This window comes from Phocoena phocoena, chromosome 16 (assembly GCF_963924675.1).
Source record: "Phocoena phocoena chromosome 16, mPhoPho1.1, whole genome shotgun sequence".
Taxonomy (NCBI): domain Eukaryota; kingdom Metazoa; phylum Chordata; class Mammalia; order Artiodactyla; family Phocoenidae; genus Phocoena; species Phocoena phocoena.
The window spans coordinates 29,651,589-29,670,774 of NC_089234.1; the positions used below are offsets into that span (position 1 = coordinate 29,651,589).

At 36.9% G+C, this 19,186-nt stretch overlaps 1 protein-coding gene across 1 annotated transcript in view; it reads right to left on the minus strand.

The window, feature by feature from the left end:
- Positions 1 to 924: 924 nt before the first annotated feature.
- R3HCC1L (R3H domain and coiled-coil containing 1 like) overlaps positions 925 to 19,186 on the minus strand; it is a 33,556-nt gene continuing 15,294 nt past the window's right edge. The window contains exons 2-6 of the mRNA XM_065894337.1: positions 15,523 to 15,698; positions 10,873 to 10,943; positions 9,862 to 9,957; positions 9,230 to 9,370; positions 925 to 1,729 (exon numbers count right to left, since the gene is read on the minus strand). Coding sequence (XP_065750409.1) covers positions 1,662 to 1,729; positions 9,230 to 9,370; positions 9,862 to 9,957; positions 10,873 to 10,943; positions 15,523 to 15,698 — 552 coding nt within the window. The 3' untranslated portion in view covers positions 925 to 1,661. The remainder of the gene's footprint in view (positions 1,730 to 9,229; positions 9,371 to 9,861; positions 9,958 to 10,872; positions 10,944 to 15,522; positions 15,699 to 19,186) is intronic.

The window sequence follows — 19,186 nt, forward strand, 5'->3', positions numbered from 1 at the left end:
TGCAGATATGAGAAGGATAAAGCCTGAGCTGACTGCTCTGACTTGTCCACGTCTTTTAGGAAATCTCTTACTGCCCAGAGGTGTGTGTTTGACTCGCTGCTCTTCACTATAATGGACGAGCTGGTATGGCTTTTGCCAAATGCCTCTGGCAAAGGCGGAGAAGATCATACCAAGAACATGCTGTGTGCCAGAGGCCTCCTGCAGGATGTCAGATTGGACAAAAATGGCAAAAGGCAAGAGGGTGGGGTGGGGATGTGCAAAGAGGACAAGAAGGGGAGAGGAGCCACCACATTAGACCAATCCCAGGAGAGTGCTCTGTAGACCAATCCCAGGAGAGTACTCTGTAGACCATTCCCAGGAGAGTGCTCTGTAGACCAATCCCAGGAGAGTGCTCTGTAGACCAATCCCAGGAGAGTGCTCTGTAGACCAATCCCAGGAGTACTCTGTAGACCAATCCCAGGAGAGTACTCTGTAGACCAATCCCAGGAGAGTGCTCTGTAGACCAATCCCAGGAGAGTGCTCTGTAGACCAATCCCAGGAGAGTGCTCTGTAGACCAATCCCAGGAGAGTACTCTGTAGACCAATCCCAGGAGAGTACTCTGTAGACCAATCCCAGGAGAGTGCTCTGTAGACCAATCCCAGGAGAGTGCTCTGTAGACCAATCCCAGGAGAGTGCTCTGTAGACCAATCCCAGGAGAGTGCTCTGTAGACCAATCCCAGGAGAGTGCTCTGTAGACCAATCCCAGGAGAGTACTCTGTAGTATACTCTGGGGCACAGAGGTGAGCAGCAGTCTACTGCTCATCAATAAAACCAACAGACCCACCGAATCCATGCACAGCATTACAGGGGTGAAGATAAGGGAAGAACTGCTCTCTAATTTCTTTAGGGGCATGACAAAACTGACCAAGAGCAGAGTGATGTATGTCATAAAATGGGCTTTAATGTCTTTCTCTTACAACGTGGTAGTACTGCTTAAACTGGAACTGGCACACAGCTCCCAAGACCGGCTTCCTGTAAGGAATGAAGCGGGCGTGCCCCAGGCTGCCATGCGGCTGCAGCAGCCCCAGGCACTCAGCTTAGTACAAGCTCTGGAGTCCAAATACCTACACCTGCTGCAGTTCACCACCTCTGGGGTTCTGGAAGCGGCAGTGCAGATTCTGTGAATACCAAGCACTCCAGATACCGTTCCATCTCCTTGTACTAACAGCTCCCTCCCCTCTGACCGCCGACCTCACCCGCCCCCTGCAATACTGCTGTTCTCAGCTTTGTGAGGTACTAAGGAACACCCTGCCTTTGCGGTGCCTTAATCTCCTATCATCACAGGTTTGAATCCTCTGTTTTGCATTTGCTTAAAACATCTTGGAAGTGTGACTTGCCCTGTCCAGAGGACTCCTGGAAGTCACATCTTCCAAGTTTCTTCCTAGCTGATGGCTTCCTTCCACGTCCAACACAGTTAAGGCAGTTCCAAAGAACTGCACTTAGGAGTGAAGACAAACAGGAGTCTGTCTTCCTCCTATACCTCATCAGCCCTTGTCTTGATGGCTTATCTCTTTCTTTCATTAACGTGCACGTCTGCATGTACACAGAGCTCTGGAAAAATCCTCTGAAGACTGGAAATATTTTCTGAATTCCTGGAATTATCCCTGTCATCAAATGATGTTCAAACTGCAGACTGGTCTCTGCCTTCCCAGATGTCTTCCCGTTGCTTGGCTTCCAATTGTTTTCTCTCTGAAAATAAGGGCAGTGTTAAGATGGTTAAGTATAACTTCACATAACCAGTGACTTTCGCTTAATCTGAATTACAAGGCGAACTTTAATCATGAGACAGGTGAATTCCCTAGTTTTCTCTTACCTGATTCCAAGAGTCAATATCTTTAACTTTCCAAGTGCTTTGTAAGTGGGAACAATGTTTCTCTTACTATATAATAAATAGAGAAAGATCTGTGGCTAACAGAAATAAAAAGCATATGGAATAAGTCAGAACCGAGCAGGATCCAGATTTTTGTCTTGCTGATAATATATTTATTTTAATTATCTTTCTAAACTGTGTTAGTGCTTCAGTAAAATTGCCCATTATTCCCAGTCTACTGATCTATATACATATTTCAACAGGCATCAAGAATATGTTTCAATATTTTTCTTCTACTTTCTTGCTCAAATGGAAATAGTAGCCACTGGGCTTTAGTCATATCTCTCTACTACAATTCTACAAAAAAAAAAAAAAAAAAAAAATTTCACAGGAAAATCAAATTTCAATATTTTCAGAGCACTTTCAGGAGCCAGGAATCTTCTGGAACACCAATTCCAACATGGAAAAATGACCACATATAATGGAGGGAAACTAAGAACTGTTTCTAAAAACAAAAAATGCATAAATCTGGGCAATCCATCTTCAAATTTTAACACAGAAGCTTAGTTTCCATTTAACACTTTCACCAATACCTGAGACAATAAAGACCATACACGGTGTGGTGACCCAAGTACTTCACTAGGTGCCACAATACCAGTTCTAATTTCATGGCTAGTCAGTCATTGATCTTGACACCATAAAATGTAGATGATTAAGCCTAAGTGCTTCCTTCCAAAGGCAATTATTTCGACTAAAAGATTTTGCAAGTCATGAACCAGGGGGATTACAGAAATCAAGGTGAGTTTAGAGTTAATTCTTGCTATTCTGACATATCTTTCCAAATCAGCAGAATCCCTTACGGAATTCCTATACTGTATTTGACTCAACTTTAAGGGCAAAGAACTTGATAAGGAAGCTAACTGGCACTTGGAAATGTGAGAAAGAGAAATTTGCTGCTATTTGGGCACCATCTTGTGGCATTATCTGAAAATAGCAGCAAAGTTACAAAAGGCAAAAAATGGGGGTCAGTAAATTCCAAACTGAAGGCTCAGTGTCATGTGACTCAGCTTTAAGGCAGGCTTAAATTGGGTTGAGATTCTCCAGGGAGATAGCACGAAGGATAACTGGCTTGTCTAAAGGATTCTGGGATTTCTTAGGAAGCCTGACTGTGGTTCTGATTCTTACAAACAGAGAAAAGTTAGGAGAGGATCTAAAGGCAAAGGCAACCTTGGATGAAAACAATCAAAAAGTGGTCCTGGGTTCCAAGAAAAAGTGAAGAAACTAGAAAAGTGAATTGTTAGAACTCAGATTTTTCAATAAACTCAGAAACTTAAACCAGAGAGGCAATATGGAAAGCTTTAGGAAAAGAAATCCGGGAGCAGTAGAAAAACGAATGACTGGTCCATAATCCACGATTTCAAAATCGAAGTAGCACTGAAAAAAAAAGTTTTTTGTTTTTTAAAAAGTTTGGGGTCAAAACTCCTTTGGTGGTAAATATAACCTGAAAGGACATAAGGCCACACAAATATTAACGCTAATGTGTTCGATTTTGGTGTTATGAAACATGTATTAATATATTATCTTTCTAAAATTGGAAAAGTTTAGAATTCTGAAACATTTCCTACACTAATGCTTTCCAACAAAAGACTGTAGATCTGTATTACCAAATATATGTAAATATAAGAGGAAATTCTGGTGGTAAACCATATGATAAAGTCAGCAAGAACAGAGAGACAAACTGAGAAGCACAAAGAAATAGTGAAAATGTGAGGCTTAAATTTATAAATATAGAACATGAACAGAATACAGAAATACAGGTTAGGATGAGACCTAAAAATATTTTCTTCATCTTAAAGAAAAAAATGGAAGCTTGGAGGTGTTAAGTAACTTGCCTAAGATTACATAATCAGTGAAAACCTGAAGCTGGAATCCAGGTCCTTAATTCTTAAATCAGCATACTTTCTACTGTCCTGACCTCTGAAGAGAGGATCTGAAAATATTTACACAGAAAAGGAACAAATGTGGGAGAAAAAAAGTATTTTGCAAAAGATAAAGAATAAACATGTTTCCCCTTTATCAAAGAGAAAAGAAAGTAGGTAACAGCTGGCAGACTGTATTAAAAAAGCTCCTATTAACTTTAACTCCACCAATTACAAAAAGTAAGAGAAAGCCCAACAGCAGCCATAAGGGCAAGGAACTAAAGAAGAATATAGTGTCAGCATGAAATGACTAACCTAAAGCACTAACGTAAGCTGGCCCTGAAGACTTTTATTTCTCAGTACAATATATAAATTGGCAGAAATGATTACATTAAATAAGTTGACTTCTCACTGAGGGAACAGAAAGTGCTAAAGATGAAAAAGGGGCCAGTTTGGTGTCGTGTTTACAAAAATAAAGAAAAGGGATGGAAATTAAAACCTTCAAAATTTACTTCTACACCTAAGAAAATAATGAAGAAAAATCATCACAAAATCCACTTGTAGCCACCTACAGAGTAATAATCAACCTGAAGACTTGAAGTACAAGTCTGGTCAAACTAACCTAACTGCCTTCTTTTACGGACTGACAGACCTGGTAGATCAAGGAGAGGTAACATAAATAACCTCTTCGTTTTAGATTTCAGGCTTACCAAGTATGTATTAATCATTAATATACTGGGAAAAAATAGTCTGGCTCACGTAAGTGTTAAGGGAGCATTTAACTCTAGAGGGTGGAATGATTATCAATGCATTAAGTATAACACGTGTTATTTACTCAGCAATAATTGGTGAAATGGTCAGTCAGTCCATAAACATTTTCATCTCTGATATATGCCAGAGACGTAAGTTTACTAAACAGCAGGTGACACCAAAAATATGGATAAATACTGCATCCCACAGAAAAAGGTCAGATTAAAATGAAAGGAAATGTGGTTAGAAATGAAGGGAACTTCACGTCCAGGGAGAAAAGACACCAAGAAAATGCCGTAAGACCTAGATTATGAGTCAGCAACGCAGCACTGTTCTTGAAGGCAGAATAATGGAATTCCTAAAAAGGATTTCAGAAGGCAGCTGACTGTGATTAAATTTTTATTACAGTTGACTAAGTATCCTATAGAGATGATTTTACTTTTAAGTTCTCAGTGATTTCATTAATCAAACTAAGGGATCAAATTATTGTTTACATAACTCTGCCTCTCAGGCCTATGACCCAAAAGATGGCCTTTCAGAACCAGCCAATTAATCATATACCCCCCAAGAATAAAATGGAACAAAGTTATGAAATAAAATTATGGCAGGCTTTGAAAATGAGAGTGGCTTATTCTGAAAACTTTGATTCCAACTTTAGGTGGGAATCAAATGTTCTGATAAGTGGAACACGGGGAAATTTTACACGTATTCCTGAGTCTGGTCTTTAAAATGTGGTTTTATCATTTAGTGTGAATCCTTGATTTAAAACGTGATTAAGTCAAATACAAAGTACTCAAGGACGATCTATGTTTTCATTTCCCACTCTTAGTATAGTTCTAATCTGTCATGCGCTCTGCTAGACTAAAAGATCTATCTGTTCCTCACACTCAGGGACTTGTGACTAAAGCTCTTATTTTCCAGATATATAAAATATGATTTGCTTAAAATGATTTGAGTACTTCCTTTTTCTCGATTCTCCCCAGAGTAGCTTTAATTTCTTAATCTCCTTTTTAAGGATTAAGACAAAGACTTCTCAATAAAAGGGTAAGAAGACCAAAGTAGGGTAAAGGAAGTTATCAGGAAAGTATTTATACCTCAAAATCCCAAATTCCAAATTCAATAATTAGAAGGGTTCCATATGTAATGTTCAACGCTGGATTTTATAAAGAAAATCATGGAGGACTTGAAAGGGTTCAGAGTAGAATCATGAGTGAAATAAGACATATGAAGAAAAATTAAGAGTAACAAATGTCATTCATGTATTCAGTCAATGAATATGCACACTGAGTATCTCTTTATGAACTAGGCACTGTGCCAGACAGCAGAACTCTTGAAGTGGGAAAAAGAAAGGCTAGGAAATTATTCTATAGTATTATTAATAAAAGTACCTATATCAGGATGGCACAAAGATTTCGATTTCTATTTCTATGCTAATTCTGATCTATTGGCTACGGTCAAGTCAAAACTCATCAAGAGTGTCATGACTGATTAGCACTGTCTGTCATGGATAATGAATGGGGAGCAACAGTACATAGTACACATTTGTCATTACTGGCTTATATTATTATAATGAATACTAATTTCCCAAGAGTCACATAAATAATAGTATTCTAAATACGTAAAGCACCTTTTAAACATTTTTATACATGTTAACTTATGTTGCTCAAAAAATTCTCCATGGTTAGGTAAGTCAGGCATTGCTTTCACTTTGTTGGAAACTGGGGCACAGAGAAGTATAAGAAAATTGCCCATGGTCATATAGCTAGTTAATGGCAAAAACTCTATTATAGCCCAGATCCTCTCACTCCTAAATGATCTGCCCTGATCTTTACAGTTAAAGGCTGTTAGAACAGAATGATGTCCATATGTTCCTGAATTTCTACTAAATAAAAAAGAAGAGGAAACTGTTGTACAGATTTAAGTTAGACCTATGGAAGAATTTTCTGACAGTAAAAGCTCTAACCATTGGAAAGGATAACTAAAAAGAAGCCTGTCATATTTTATTTCCTGAAGACCTTAAAATGTTTTTTTTTTTTTGGAAAAAAATGTTAATTACCCCAAAACTCCTTCAAAAGGGATTACACTATTATAAAAGGAACATGGGTTTTAATTAGAGAGGCCTAGGTTCAAATGTCTCCTTTCAATTTACCAGCTGGGTGACCTTAGACCAGCTACTTCACCTCTCTGGGCCAGCTCTAAACTGGAGATAATACCATCCCCATCCAGAGTTATCATAACATGTTGTATTGCCAGGAATTTCCTTCCAATCCTTTTAATTGCAAAAACCTCTATGTGGCTTTTAATCTTAAAATCTTCAGAACTGAAAAGAGAGGAGAAACAACTGCTTAAAGTATCAGGTTCATACTTTCTTTCTTACTCAAGGCAGATATCCCCACCAGACTGCAAGTCTTAAGGAGAGGAACAACATCTTGCCGTTTCTCTAACTCTCCTAATTAGGGAGCACAATGCCTTGCACAGGGTAGGTACACAGTGAATTCCAAATGTAGTTGATAGTGTATCACAGGCAATTGAAAATAAAAAGAGTAATGACAAGAAAAAAATATGTACTGGAATCTGTGCTGGACTCACCATAAAATGATATTTTGCTACTATCACTAAAAACAGCAGCAGCTCATATTTATCACACACTTATTATAGGCCTAGAGAAACAGGAGGGAGAGTGTTCCTATCGGTTTTAAAGATGACTAAGTATCTTTTGTGGATTATCTCACTTGATTTCCATTTTATGGATGAGGAAACAGGCCTCCAGAGAGTAAGTAATTTGCCTAAGGTGACATAGCCAGTGAATGGCAGAGCTTAGATGTAGACCCAGGCAGTCTGATTCCAGAGTCTATAATGTTATTTCCTATGCTGTACTGACCCCTTTCCCTCCAGTGGAAGAAGAACTGGAACAGAAGTATCTGTTCTGTTTAATACCTAAACAGTACTTTTAATTTCCACAGAAAAAAAATCTTTAAGTGAGAAGTCTTGGGCTCCATGCAATTACAAAAGTATATGCTCAATGCATAAAGAAGCCAGAAAGCTATATCAGGAATTTTCCATACGCATTTTCTCAGATATAAAGAATGGGAGAGTTCTGAAACATAATAAAGGAAGAGTCCTCTATAACCTGTAAAGATTCAGGACCAATGGATAGGAGAAACTTACCACCGTGGGTCTCTATTCACAACTAAACGCCTTCTTTAAAAAAGTAAGTAACAGGGTACCCACTTAGCCAACAGCCTCATTTTTAATTTCATCACTGAAATGTCCTTTGCATAGCTGAGCATTTAAAACAAATTCAAGTGGAACAGTATGCTGATGTGCCTACAGAGAAACAGAGGGGGATACTCAAGTGATAGCCATACAAAACTATTATTGCAGTACCTGTAGAAATACAAGTGATATTACACACATAGGGAAGCAGGAAACATTGCAAAAAGAATCACATCTCCTTTTATAGATACCATTGTTATTACCCTCTTTTGATTTTCTGAGATAACTGTGGTTATCACAGAGAAATCATTTTCCTCAGAGATAACCAATTAATAAAGGGTTAAGGACACTGCACATTCTACTTTAATCTAGCTCTGACAGTGCCATATATAAAAACCAGAGGAATCTTCCCCTGTTTCTATAGTCTGTAGGAAGCCTTTCAGTCAAGAATGCATGGAAAAAATCAAAACTGCCTCATTATAATCATTAAGGTTTCAAAAATGAGTTGGGTTCAACTCTGAAACTCTAGCACCTGCCATGACACCCTCTGTCACTGGTTATCTGGCCAGTGCAGCTGAGGGTCTGCAAGCTGCCTGCTATCACCAAAGCAGAGTGGACAGGAAGTATTAATGGCCTTGTTAGACCGGCAATAAACAAGGAGTTTGAAACTTCCATTCGTTTAATGGAAAAATGAAGTTACTTTTCGGTAAGTGGAATTTTCAGAATAAATTGTCTTCACAGATTCCACAGATCGAGGGCTAAGGCAATCAGACTGTCTAAAGCCTGAAGGCTGATAAAAAGCACTTAAGTGCTAACCGGAGTCCCAAGCCTTTACGTACAAGTCAACAGCCTATAAAGGGGAGAGAGACATTTAACCTCAACTACAAACTATAGGGAAAGAAAAACCCTGCTTGTGGATCAGTTGAAATATTCTGAGGACTCTTAAGTACTGGAAAATAATCAGAAGATTAGGCTAACCTGGATGTGCTCTAATGGAGCCACTCAGGACTGTCTTTAAAGAAAAAATTACCTTCTACAGTTATTATCATCAATGTCAGATGCTGGCTTCTCCTTAATTTGTCTTCTATCTAAGATCTAAACCATCTGATAATATCATGGCAATCATGGCCCAGTAAAACCACAGCAAATAATGTTTTCTGCCTGGGAGACTATTATGTCTTCATAGGAATATTTTTCTGAGAGTCGGGAGCAAGAACTATAGAAATAGCCATGGATAAGCTAAAAGGACTGAACCTATCTCTTGGAAAACAACAGTAGGAACATGGATTAAGATGCCTTGGTGTGGAACAGGCAGACAAATTCTAAAATGTCTTCCTCCTAAATATAAGGCATGAAAACAATTCCAATGTATGTAGGAGGCTTCTAGGAAATGGAAATGCCAAAATGGAATGGGCTTCATTCTTTTTTTTTTTAACACATGCCTTATAGTGAACTCTAAAGGGACTAAAGAAAACACCATCAACTTAAACTCACCGCGGGCTTCTTGCAGTTTCTTAAGTTCTGCTTCCCGTTCGGTTTTGCTTTGCTTACTTCGAACCCCAAGGGCACTGATGACTAACCTTCTGGCTAGGGCTGCTGAAGTCTCAGGACGCTCCTTTGCTGGCTGGAGAAACTCTGAATGGGAGAAAGGGAGGGAGCAGGAGGGAGTAAGGAAGAAAAAGCACTCTAGCTCCAAGTGATTTAACTCAGTAATTAACATACCAAATAGACTAACAAGGGCTGTATCAGCAGTAATTAATACAAGCCTGATAGATGAAGAGCAGAGGAAGTTAACATGGCAAAGCACAAACAACCCTGCCTTCATTATCTGTATTAACACAATTTCTTACAGTGACTCTATCAAACAGCTAAACACAGAGGTAAACTAGATAAGGATGTCATCAGAAAATGGTTGCTGCATTGCTTGCAGTTAGTATCTCCCACTCTCTCCAAGTGGCTACTCCAGTGCTATATTTCCAACACAGCCTTTTCTCCTTAAAATAATATTTCCTTTAACACTAAAAATAAAAGTGATATGTCCTTAGAACTCTGGATGCTATACAAGTGCTGGAAAAAACAATACCACCACTATCAACAAGAAGAAGCTCCTGAGATTATAGGCTTACCAGCATAAGCTCTAGCTTTGGCCTTGGCTGCTCTCGTGGCCTGCGACAAGGGCCGGATCTTCACCATGGTATGTTTACTACCCAGAGCATCACGAGCTGTTAAGAGAATAAATATAAAGAAGTAGAAGACATGAAGAAGAGTGATGTAAAAAAAAAATTTAAGGCTAGTTCTTAAAAGTATTTCCTAGATGTTATGCTTTATTTTTCATCATGAGCAAAAGAAATGGTAAGCTCTAGAAAATCCGTAAGGAACAAAATGGCAGCGATTATTTTAGAACAGGGATCAGTAAACTATGGCTTTGTGACCAAATCCAGCCAACCACCTGTTTCTGTAAAGTTTTACTGAAACAGAGCCATGCTCATTCATTTGCATACTGTCTAGGGATGCTTTCTGGCTACAACACAAGAGTTAAGTAGTGACAGAAACCTTATACCCTAAAATATCTACTATCTGGCTCTTTACAGAATAAGTCTGCAGACCCCTATTTTAGGTGATTCAGACAGGAATCAACATCTCTAATTTCTTTGAATGCCTCTGCATCAGATCTATCATGAGGCCAATGATATAAGTGAAAAGGCTAAATCATATATTCAGAAAGTAGGTATTACAAATGCTCACTGGACAGGTTAAAGGGCTACTGCAAATTCATTTGTCGGGGAGGGGGGTAGAATCAAAAATATTTTAAGATTTAGTCATACTGGTTTCTTAAATCTTTACCTATAATCTGTCTATGCACTATCATAACTGACAGCTATGCAGCAAATAACCTTGGAAGGAGCTCTCTCTCCAAATACCATTGGATTAGGATAAAAAGGGAGAGGGGGAGCAAATGGGTACCAAAGTAACATGCCTCAAAAACCTCTACCTGCCAATTATCTGTATTGACTGAATAAAATGTCAGGTGGCTGGAACAGAAAGCAAATAAGGACAAGCAGTCCTTAGGAGACTACTTGTAGGAGAAAGTAGGAGAAAACGGACAACAAGCACACTGAAATCCATTGGGTGAATACCTGTAATTGGACTGGAGAATACTCCTAGGGCGTGTGTATCATCCACCCATTTAATATCAAATCCTTTCTTTCTGCAACAAAAGAACAGAATTTTATTCCTTAAAATAAAATTTACTTTTAAAAAACATCTTTCAAATAGTCTCATAAAGCATTTCATGATGAGATAGAAACACTCAACAAGCACACAGGTGGAATGGGGATAATGACACACAAAATGGCTTGGGGTACAGAAGAAGCCACTGAACTTTAAAAGCAATAATACCATCATAAAAAACTACCTGGGAGTATTTTACACTGTAAGCCAGTTTACAGACATCAACTAATTAATCCTCACATGTTCCCTGGGGAGGTAAAGTATTTATCACACTATTTACAAGAGATGTTTTTAGGGGACTGGAACTAGAAGAGGTGGAATGAGGAAGCATAGGAGGGGTAGAAGAATATTAGAGGAGGAGGTAGGCAGGGAAGGTCACCTGGATTTAATGCAAATGTAGGCTCAAGGACAGAGACAAGACAGAGAGGAAGAGGGAGACAGGTCATTCAAAGCAAAATCAATCAATCAATCAATCAATCAATCAAATAAGGGAGAAAAGGGACAACTCTAATCAGAGAGGCTGACCTAGTCTTTCTTTCCAGTTGTAGAAGTGAAGTAAGAAAGGGAAACTCAGGTTCTGCCACCTTCAGACCATGGGCGGGTTTAAACTCTCTGTAAGCTAGGTCTGCTCATCTGTAGAGATGGGTACAGTTCCTTCATAACAGAGTTGCTGTGAAGACGGAAGTGAGATCATCCATGACAAGGTAAAGGGCACCATGTTGAGCACTTAGTGGACATCTAATAAATGAATAGTGCCCATTATTTTTTATTATTAATAGCAATATTCATCAGGAAGATGATTAATATTGATGAAGATGTGATTAAAATATGAAGTTGACTCTGGTGTTTGACTCAACAGGCATTATTATTATACGCTTTTGCACCATGACCTTTTCTTTTTTTTTATAAAGCACTATAAAGGAAAAAAAAGGCAACTGCTAAAATATCTTCCCTCTTTAACAACTAGTCAAGAAAAAATTTCCTTTGAAGGAAAAAGGAATAAAGAGGCTTTGAAGGTTAGTTAGACAATTTCCTGAATGTAAGGGTCAGTTTGACCATGGCGTAAAATGACCACAGGGGTTGAAGACTATGAGAAAGTTCAACAGTGGAAGTCTGTATTATAAGATAGTTGACAAAAGAAAGAGAAAAACTTAGATGGGCTCTGGAGGGCCTTTTAGACTTCAGAATTTCATAACCCTTTAAAATTTTTTCCCCTTTTGAGAATGTTTTCCTGTTTCATGGAAAAATGATCTGCAGGTAAGATTAGGAAGAAACAAAGCAAGGGAAGTTAATAATTCTTAAGAAATAACTAATCTTCAGGAAATTCCAGACATCAACAAAATCAATCCTTGGTCTTAAAAGTCATCATTATTAATGACAACCTAAGGTAGTTCTAATTTTGGATTTAATCTCATTGATGCTTTTTAAAACCTATTATGCACTTTATCTGGAACAGACCCTGATACCGAGTCTTAACATAATTGTAATGAATCTACACTATATGTTTAGTGTAAGATCTATGGCAGAGAGTGTTAACTGTCCTCCATGATCTAGTCACTCCTCCTCTCTTTTAGTTACATAACTGATAAGTGCTACTCCTGTCCCCTCAACCAACAAAATTTAAGTGAGATACCTGGCTACTAGTTTTGCCTGTTCTAGAGCTTTACAAAAAAACAGGGTGCTTGTTTTTGTACATAAAGTTTCAATGAATACAGCCACACTCATTGTCTGTAGCCACACCTGTTGGCTATGGCTACTTTTGTGCAACGATGGCAGAGTTGCCTAAAATAATTACTATCTAACCCTTAAGGAAAAGTTGGGAGCTATACCCTAATTCAAGATGTACATGAACTGAATTTTAACTTTAAATTTGTATATCAGACAATAGACCTGGTTCATTGTTAGATCTGGTTCATTGTTAATGTCAGGATTGGAGCATTAAAGTATAATCCCTTCTTGGTAATGACTTTCTTCCAGACCCTGAAAATCTTTTTCTTAATAACTTATTTTTGGGATTATTTCTTTATTCCTGAAGCTTATTTTTTCTTATAAGCTAAAGATACAGAGGTATACTTCTGACTCTTTTACCTTCTCATACATATGTATGAATTACATACATATATAAGAGGTAGTGCAATTATTCTCAAACCCACTTATATCAGTTTTAATTTACATTTTCACTACATAATTTAATGTATTAAATAAAATTAAAATGATGAAATATGAGTGTGAAAAAGAAAAGTTGTGTCTATGGTTTGGAAGACTAGAGAAAGATAAAGTCACTAAAAAAACCAAAACAGCTATTATCAATTATGTTTGGGCAAAAGAGCTTAAAAAAAAAAAAAAAAAGAGAGAGAGAGAGAGGGAATTCCCTGGTGGTCCAGTGGTTAGGACCTGGCACTTTCACTGCTGTGGCCTGGGTTCAATCCCTGGTCAGGGAACTAAGACCCTGGAAGCCATGCGGCACAGCCAAAAAAAATTTTACAAAGAGAGAGAGAGAAAAAACATTTTAACCTATAAGGAATTTGCACTCAGGTAACTCTGAAGGGACATTAAAGTTCTTGCTGGAAGACACAGGTGATATCAGGGTGACATATAAGAACTCAATAGAAGATAGTCTGCCATCAACAGACTAGTTACTTAAAAAAAAAAAGGCCTTGGCACCACATCAAAGACTGGCAAGTAAATGGACATTTATATGTACTGTTAAAATAAACTGGTTGAGACGTATAACGATCATTTTTTTATCATTCTCTACTTGACTATTTCTATCTCGGTGGTCAGAATAACCTCAAATCAATAATTTAATTTACAGCTCTTTTGGACTGTAGGGCCCTTGGTGCCCAGCAGAAGAAAACACATATCCTCTCAGGAGATATCCTCTTCTTTTACTGTAAGCCTCAATTCTCATAAGCAAAATTCCAAAGGAAATGGTCAGCTGTACAGTTTTTTAGAAAAGTAACTAAACCTCCAAAAAAGAAGCAAGGCACTATGAGTGAGAATTTGCAGAAAGAGAATTAAAAGGACTTAAGGTAAAGAAATTACCAGACATAGACTATAGAAGGTCTATGTTCAATATACTTCTTGAAAATATTTGGAGAAAAAAAAGAAACTAATGACCATGCAGATTTGAAAAATAGAGAACTTTGAAAAATGAGAAACATAAAATGAAATTTAAAAATTCAATGGACAGATTTAACAGCAAATTAAACACAGCTGAAGAAATCAGAAAGCGGAAATTAGAGCTAAAAAAATTACTCAGCATGTAATGGAGACAAAGAAATGGAAAATATGAAAGAGATAACACAAGGATTAAATGAGAAGGTTTAATCTACGTTTAACTGGCATCTTAGAGAATATAAAAGAGACTAGTACAGAGGCAATATTTGAAGAGAGAATGTCTAGTCTTCTCCAAAACCAATGAAAAATACAAGCTCAATAATAATAATAACAAAAGAAACACAAAGCCACATCATACTGAAAATGTACAATACCAAAGACAAAGAGAAAACATTAAGAGCACCCAAAGAGAAAAGACAGATTACTCTCAGAAGCAATAGTCAGACTTTCAGCTGGCTTCTCATCCTATACTAAGAAAGCCAGGAGAAAGCAGAATAAAATTTTCAAGTTTCTGAGAAAAACAATTACCAACCTAGGATTCTCTACCCAGCAAAAATGTCTTTCAAGAATGAAGCTGAAATAAAGCCATTAAGAAACAGCGACGATGATGACAACAAAACCCAACTGAGTGTGTTACCAGAGACTGTTACTAAATTAAATACTAAAGAACATGTTTCATGCAGGAGGAAAAAGATTTCAGATGAAAGGTATAAGATGCAAGAAGGTATAAATGAAGAATACAGAAAGTGGATGAATCTGAATGCTGATAATATAAAACAATAATATAACATCAAATGGAATTTAAAAAGAAAAAAAGATTCAAAATACTAAATCACAATAGCGTATTAGTTGGAGGTTCGTGAGACACTGGAATGGAATTGGGGAATGGAGTTTAAAACCCTTAGAATGTTTGGAAAGAGTGTAAAAATATTAACTTTAGCCATTGATAAATTAAGCAGGCATTTTATAATTTCTAAAGTAACCACCAAACAATAGAAACAGGATCATTTCCCAAAAATATGGAAGGAGAAAAAAATACCTCATCAATCCAAAAGAAGGCAAGAGAAAAGAGAAAAAGATGGGACAAGTAAACACACAAAAAAAGATGGCAGGCATACATCCAAATATATCAATAATTACAATAAATATAAATGGAATAAATGTACCATGAAGACAGATTCCAAAGTCATTATTGATGACATTCTTCTTAAATGCTAAAATGGGGTCTAGAAAGACTATTTAGCATTTTTTAAAGGAACTGAGAAGAAGAGTGGTTTGATACGGATTTCTAATGGACTTGGAAAAGACAATAAACAAACTTGATGCTAAAGTAAACACCGGAAATAGAAAAACAAAAAAGATGATCTTTCAGAAGACATTTTAAGAAAACTTCATTCCACCTTCCCTAACATCCCCAATCATTTGCAAGTACTTACTGATAAGTGCAGAAAATCCGTAGAAGATCTTCAGTACGAAATTCTTGGGGGAAGTCATAAATTTCAATGACATGTGGGAATTCACAATCACTGAGGTCAATATCAGGAACTTCATGGTTGTAATAATCAAATATAGGTTCTTGGATGCTTTCTCTATTCTTCATATTCCCTGATAACTAGAGAGGAGGAAGCATATATGTGACTGTTACATCAAGTCAGAGCATTGTAAAATATCCTCCCATATATAAACAATCCTTTTTGTCTCCATGTTCCTATTCCTTAACCTTTATCATTTGTCTCTGTTCACGAACACAATAATGACTCGGCTCTATCACCCAGCTTATATTATACTTGTGGAATACTTTGATTAATGTGGTGAGTTATGAACAACACATCTTAGAAAATGAATTTCAGAAAATAGCTGAAGAGATGAATTAATAACATTTGTTTTATTTGAGCTTATTGATCAGACCCATAGTTTTGTTTCTGAAAGTGAACAAAAACAAAACAAAATTTTTAAGAATAAAAACACTTTGTTAGTCTACCTTTCGTTGACAGTAGCTTACAAAGAAATTTGTTATGACAAATGTAAGTGGCACAAGTAATTATATTTAAGTTCCCTAGTATGAGAGCTACCTAAAGGAATTTCCATAAAGCAGGTTAATACAGGAATTAATAGTAATGAAGAATACTTAAAATTCTACTATTCTATGGTGTGCAGATTAAATGAGATGATGCAGTAAGTGCTAGCACACTACGTGTCACCTAAGTAAGAATTCAATTTCAACCCAATTTAAACATATTTTAACTAGGTGCTAAATCTATTATAGGCCAATCACCATGTTATTTCTACCCTGCTTAGGATGTAGAAATCAGGAAGAGAATATTCCTCACACCGTAACAATGAGAAAAGACCAACTGACCTATAAAATCATAACTTTTCTTGAGTTTACCATACAGCTGAGTATGCAACACAGAGTACACAAGGAAATTGAAATCCACAGGATGACATGTCCCTCCAAAGAGAAACAGAATATATAAACTGTTTTGCCTCTGGCAGATCATGGGAAGAAGTGGCCACCACATGAGTGGGCAAGAAGATATCAGCTAAATGTTTAACAAATTCTTAAAAGCCTAGAGTGGACTGGTGTATCAGTTTAGAATAACTCAGAGCCCCAGAAAGGAGGGTAATCTGCAATTACTTGCAAGTCCATCCTTATGCCAGTGCCACACTGTCTTGATTACTGTTGTTTTATAAGTTTTGAAATCAGGAAGTTTGAGTCTTCGTACTTTGTTCTTTTTCAAAATCATTTTGGCTATTCTGAGTCCCTTGCATTTCCAAATGAATCAGAGGATCATTTTGTCAATTTCTGCAAAAAATACAGGACAGCTGGGATTGAGCTGGATGTGTTAATCACTTTGGGTAGTATCTTAACAATATTAAAGAAGAGAAACATGGGATGTTTATTCAGGTCTTCTTTAAATTCTTCCAAAAATGTGTTGTAGTTTCAGGGTACAAGTTTTACACTTCTTTTGTTAAATTTATTTCTAACTTTTTAATGCTACTGTCATTGGAACTATTTGCTTCATTTTTTAATTTCTGGCATGGACTTTTTGAGTTACTTTGCAAAAACCAAACCAAACAAACCACTGCATGTCCATGCATTTATAAATTGGGGCTAAATAATGCATTGTGAGAGGTAAACAATGCCTAACTACAAATACCTTGGAACTATAAGAACTGATTATAAAGAGGAAGAAAAAAGAGAGGCAGGATAGTCTGGCAAGGAAATTTGATTATGGCCCTTTGCTCTAATCTGGTCAGCAAATTTGAACTTGTATACTTCCATCCCATTTTTGAGGTAATTATTAAACACTTCAGCTTCTGATACTGATTAAATGCAAAGTGTAAATAATAGCAAAACACACAATTCCTACTCTACATTTCATGGGAAAATAGATATAAAGCCTACAAGTAACATACTCCTGACTAGTTTTTCCTATAACACTCAAGACTCCACTATTATCAGGGACTCCTAACTTTTCTTAAGAGGAGAAGAACTTTGTTTCATACTCCCATGGTACTGATATTGTTGGAATCAGCTTGCATGTCTACTGGCAACACATTTTTGGGGGAGGTAGGCTGAGAGGTAGCAGGCCATACTATTAATGGTGTTTTCTCCTGAGAATTTCAACAAAACATTCAAGGGGGCCTTGACAGGGTAAAGAGAAAGGAATACGTGGCACAGAAGGGGGAAATGTCTAAGAGAAGACAATATGGTATAAAGTGAGGATCAGAGCATGATTGTGAGAGGGGAGTGGGGGCGGGCAGGGTAGAGACCACTATCAGACAGGGGTTAGACACAGTAATACAGATGTATTTCAGGAAAGGCCCTAAGATTTGATGCAATGACTTTTTTGCAGTAGACCTGTACTGTCCAACACAGTAGCTGCCAGCCACATGTGGTTACTGAGTACTAGAAACATGGCTAGTCTGAATTGAGATGTGTTTTATGTATAAAATACACATCAAATTTCAAAGACAATACAAAAAATAAAAGATCTCACTAATAATTTCTTATATTGATTACATGTTGAAATGATATTTTGGATATATTAAAAATACGTTCTTGACTTTACCTGTTTATTTTTACCTTTTTAAATGTGGCTCATAGAAATTTTAAATTATATACATGGCTCACATTTGTAGTTTGCATCATATTTCTACTGTAGACAACTGAAACATTTACTGTTGAGAGTCACATGTATTGAGACAATACTTGTCACAACTGTCAATGTGAAACCTTCATATTTTATGACCAACCTTCATATATTTTTCTTTCATATGGCTAATAAATGTTTGATAGAGCAACAATAGAGGGGAAAGGTTTACAATTTGATACATTCTAATCCATTACAGTCCACAGGAAAGGAAAGTTTGCAAACAACTCAGCAAATAATTTTGAGTTATGAATCACAAATATTTTATGATTTTTACCAAGGGCCTGCTTGCTGTTTATAAAGCATAAGTGAAATCTGAGTATTCCTTCATATGTAGAACCTGCTTCCACAAAATCAACTAAATTAAATTATCTTCCCAAAGTGAGGGTTTTAAGACTCTTATAAGCCTAGTAACCTGCTCTTGAAAACAAGTCTAAAAAACAGTACCGCTTCAGAGCTAGGGACACATACAGACTGAAAATGAGGGGATGGAAAAAGATATTCCATGAAAATGGAAATCAAAAGAAAGTTGGAGTAGCAACTCTCCTATCACACAAAATAGACTTTAAAATAAAGACTATTACAGGAGACAAAGAAGGACACTACCTAATGATCAAGGGATCAATTCAAAAAGATATAACAATTGTAAATATTTATGCACCCAACATAGGAGCACCTCAATACGTAAGGCAAATGCTAACAGCCATAAAAGGGGAAATTGAGAGTAACACAATCATAATAGGGGACTTTAACACCCCACTTTCACCAATGAACAGATCATCCAAAATGAAAATAAAAAAGGAAACACAAGCTTTAAATAACACATTAAACAAGATGGACATAATTGATATTTATAGGACATTTCATCCAAAAACAACAGAATACACTTTCTTCTCAAGTGCTCATGGAACATTCTTCAGGACAGATCATATCTTGGGTCACA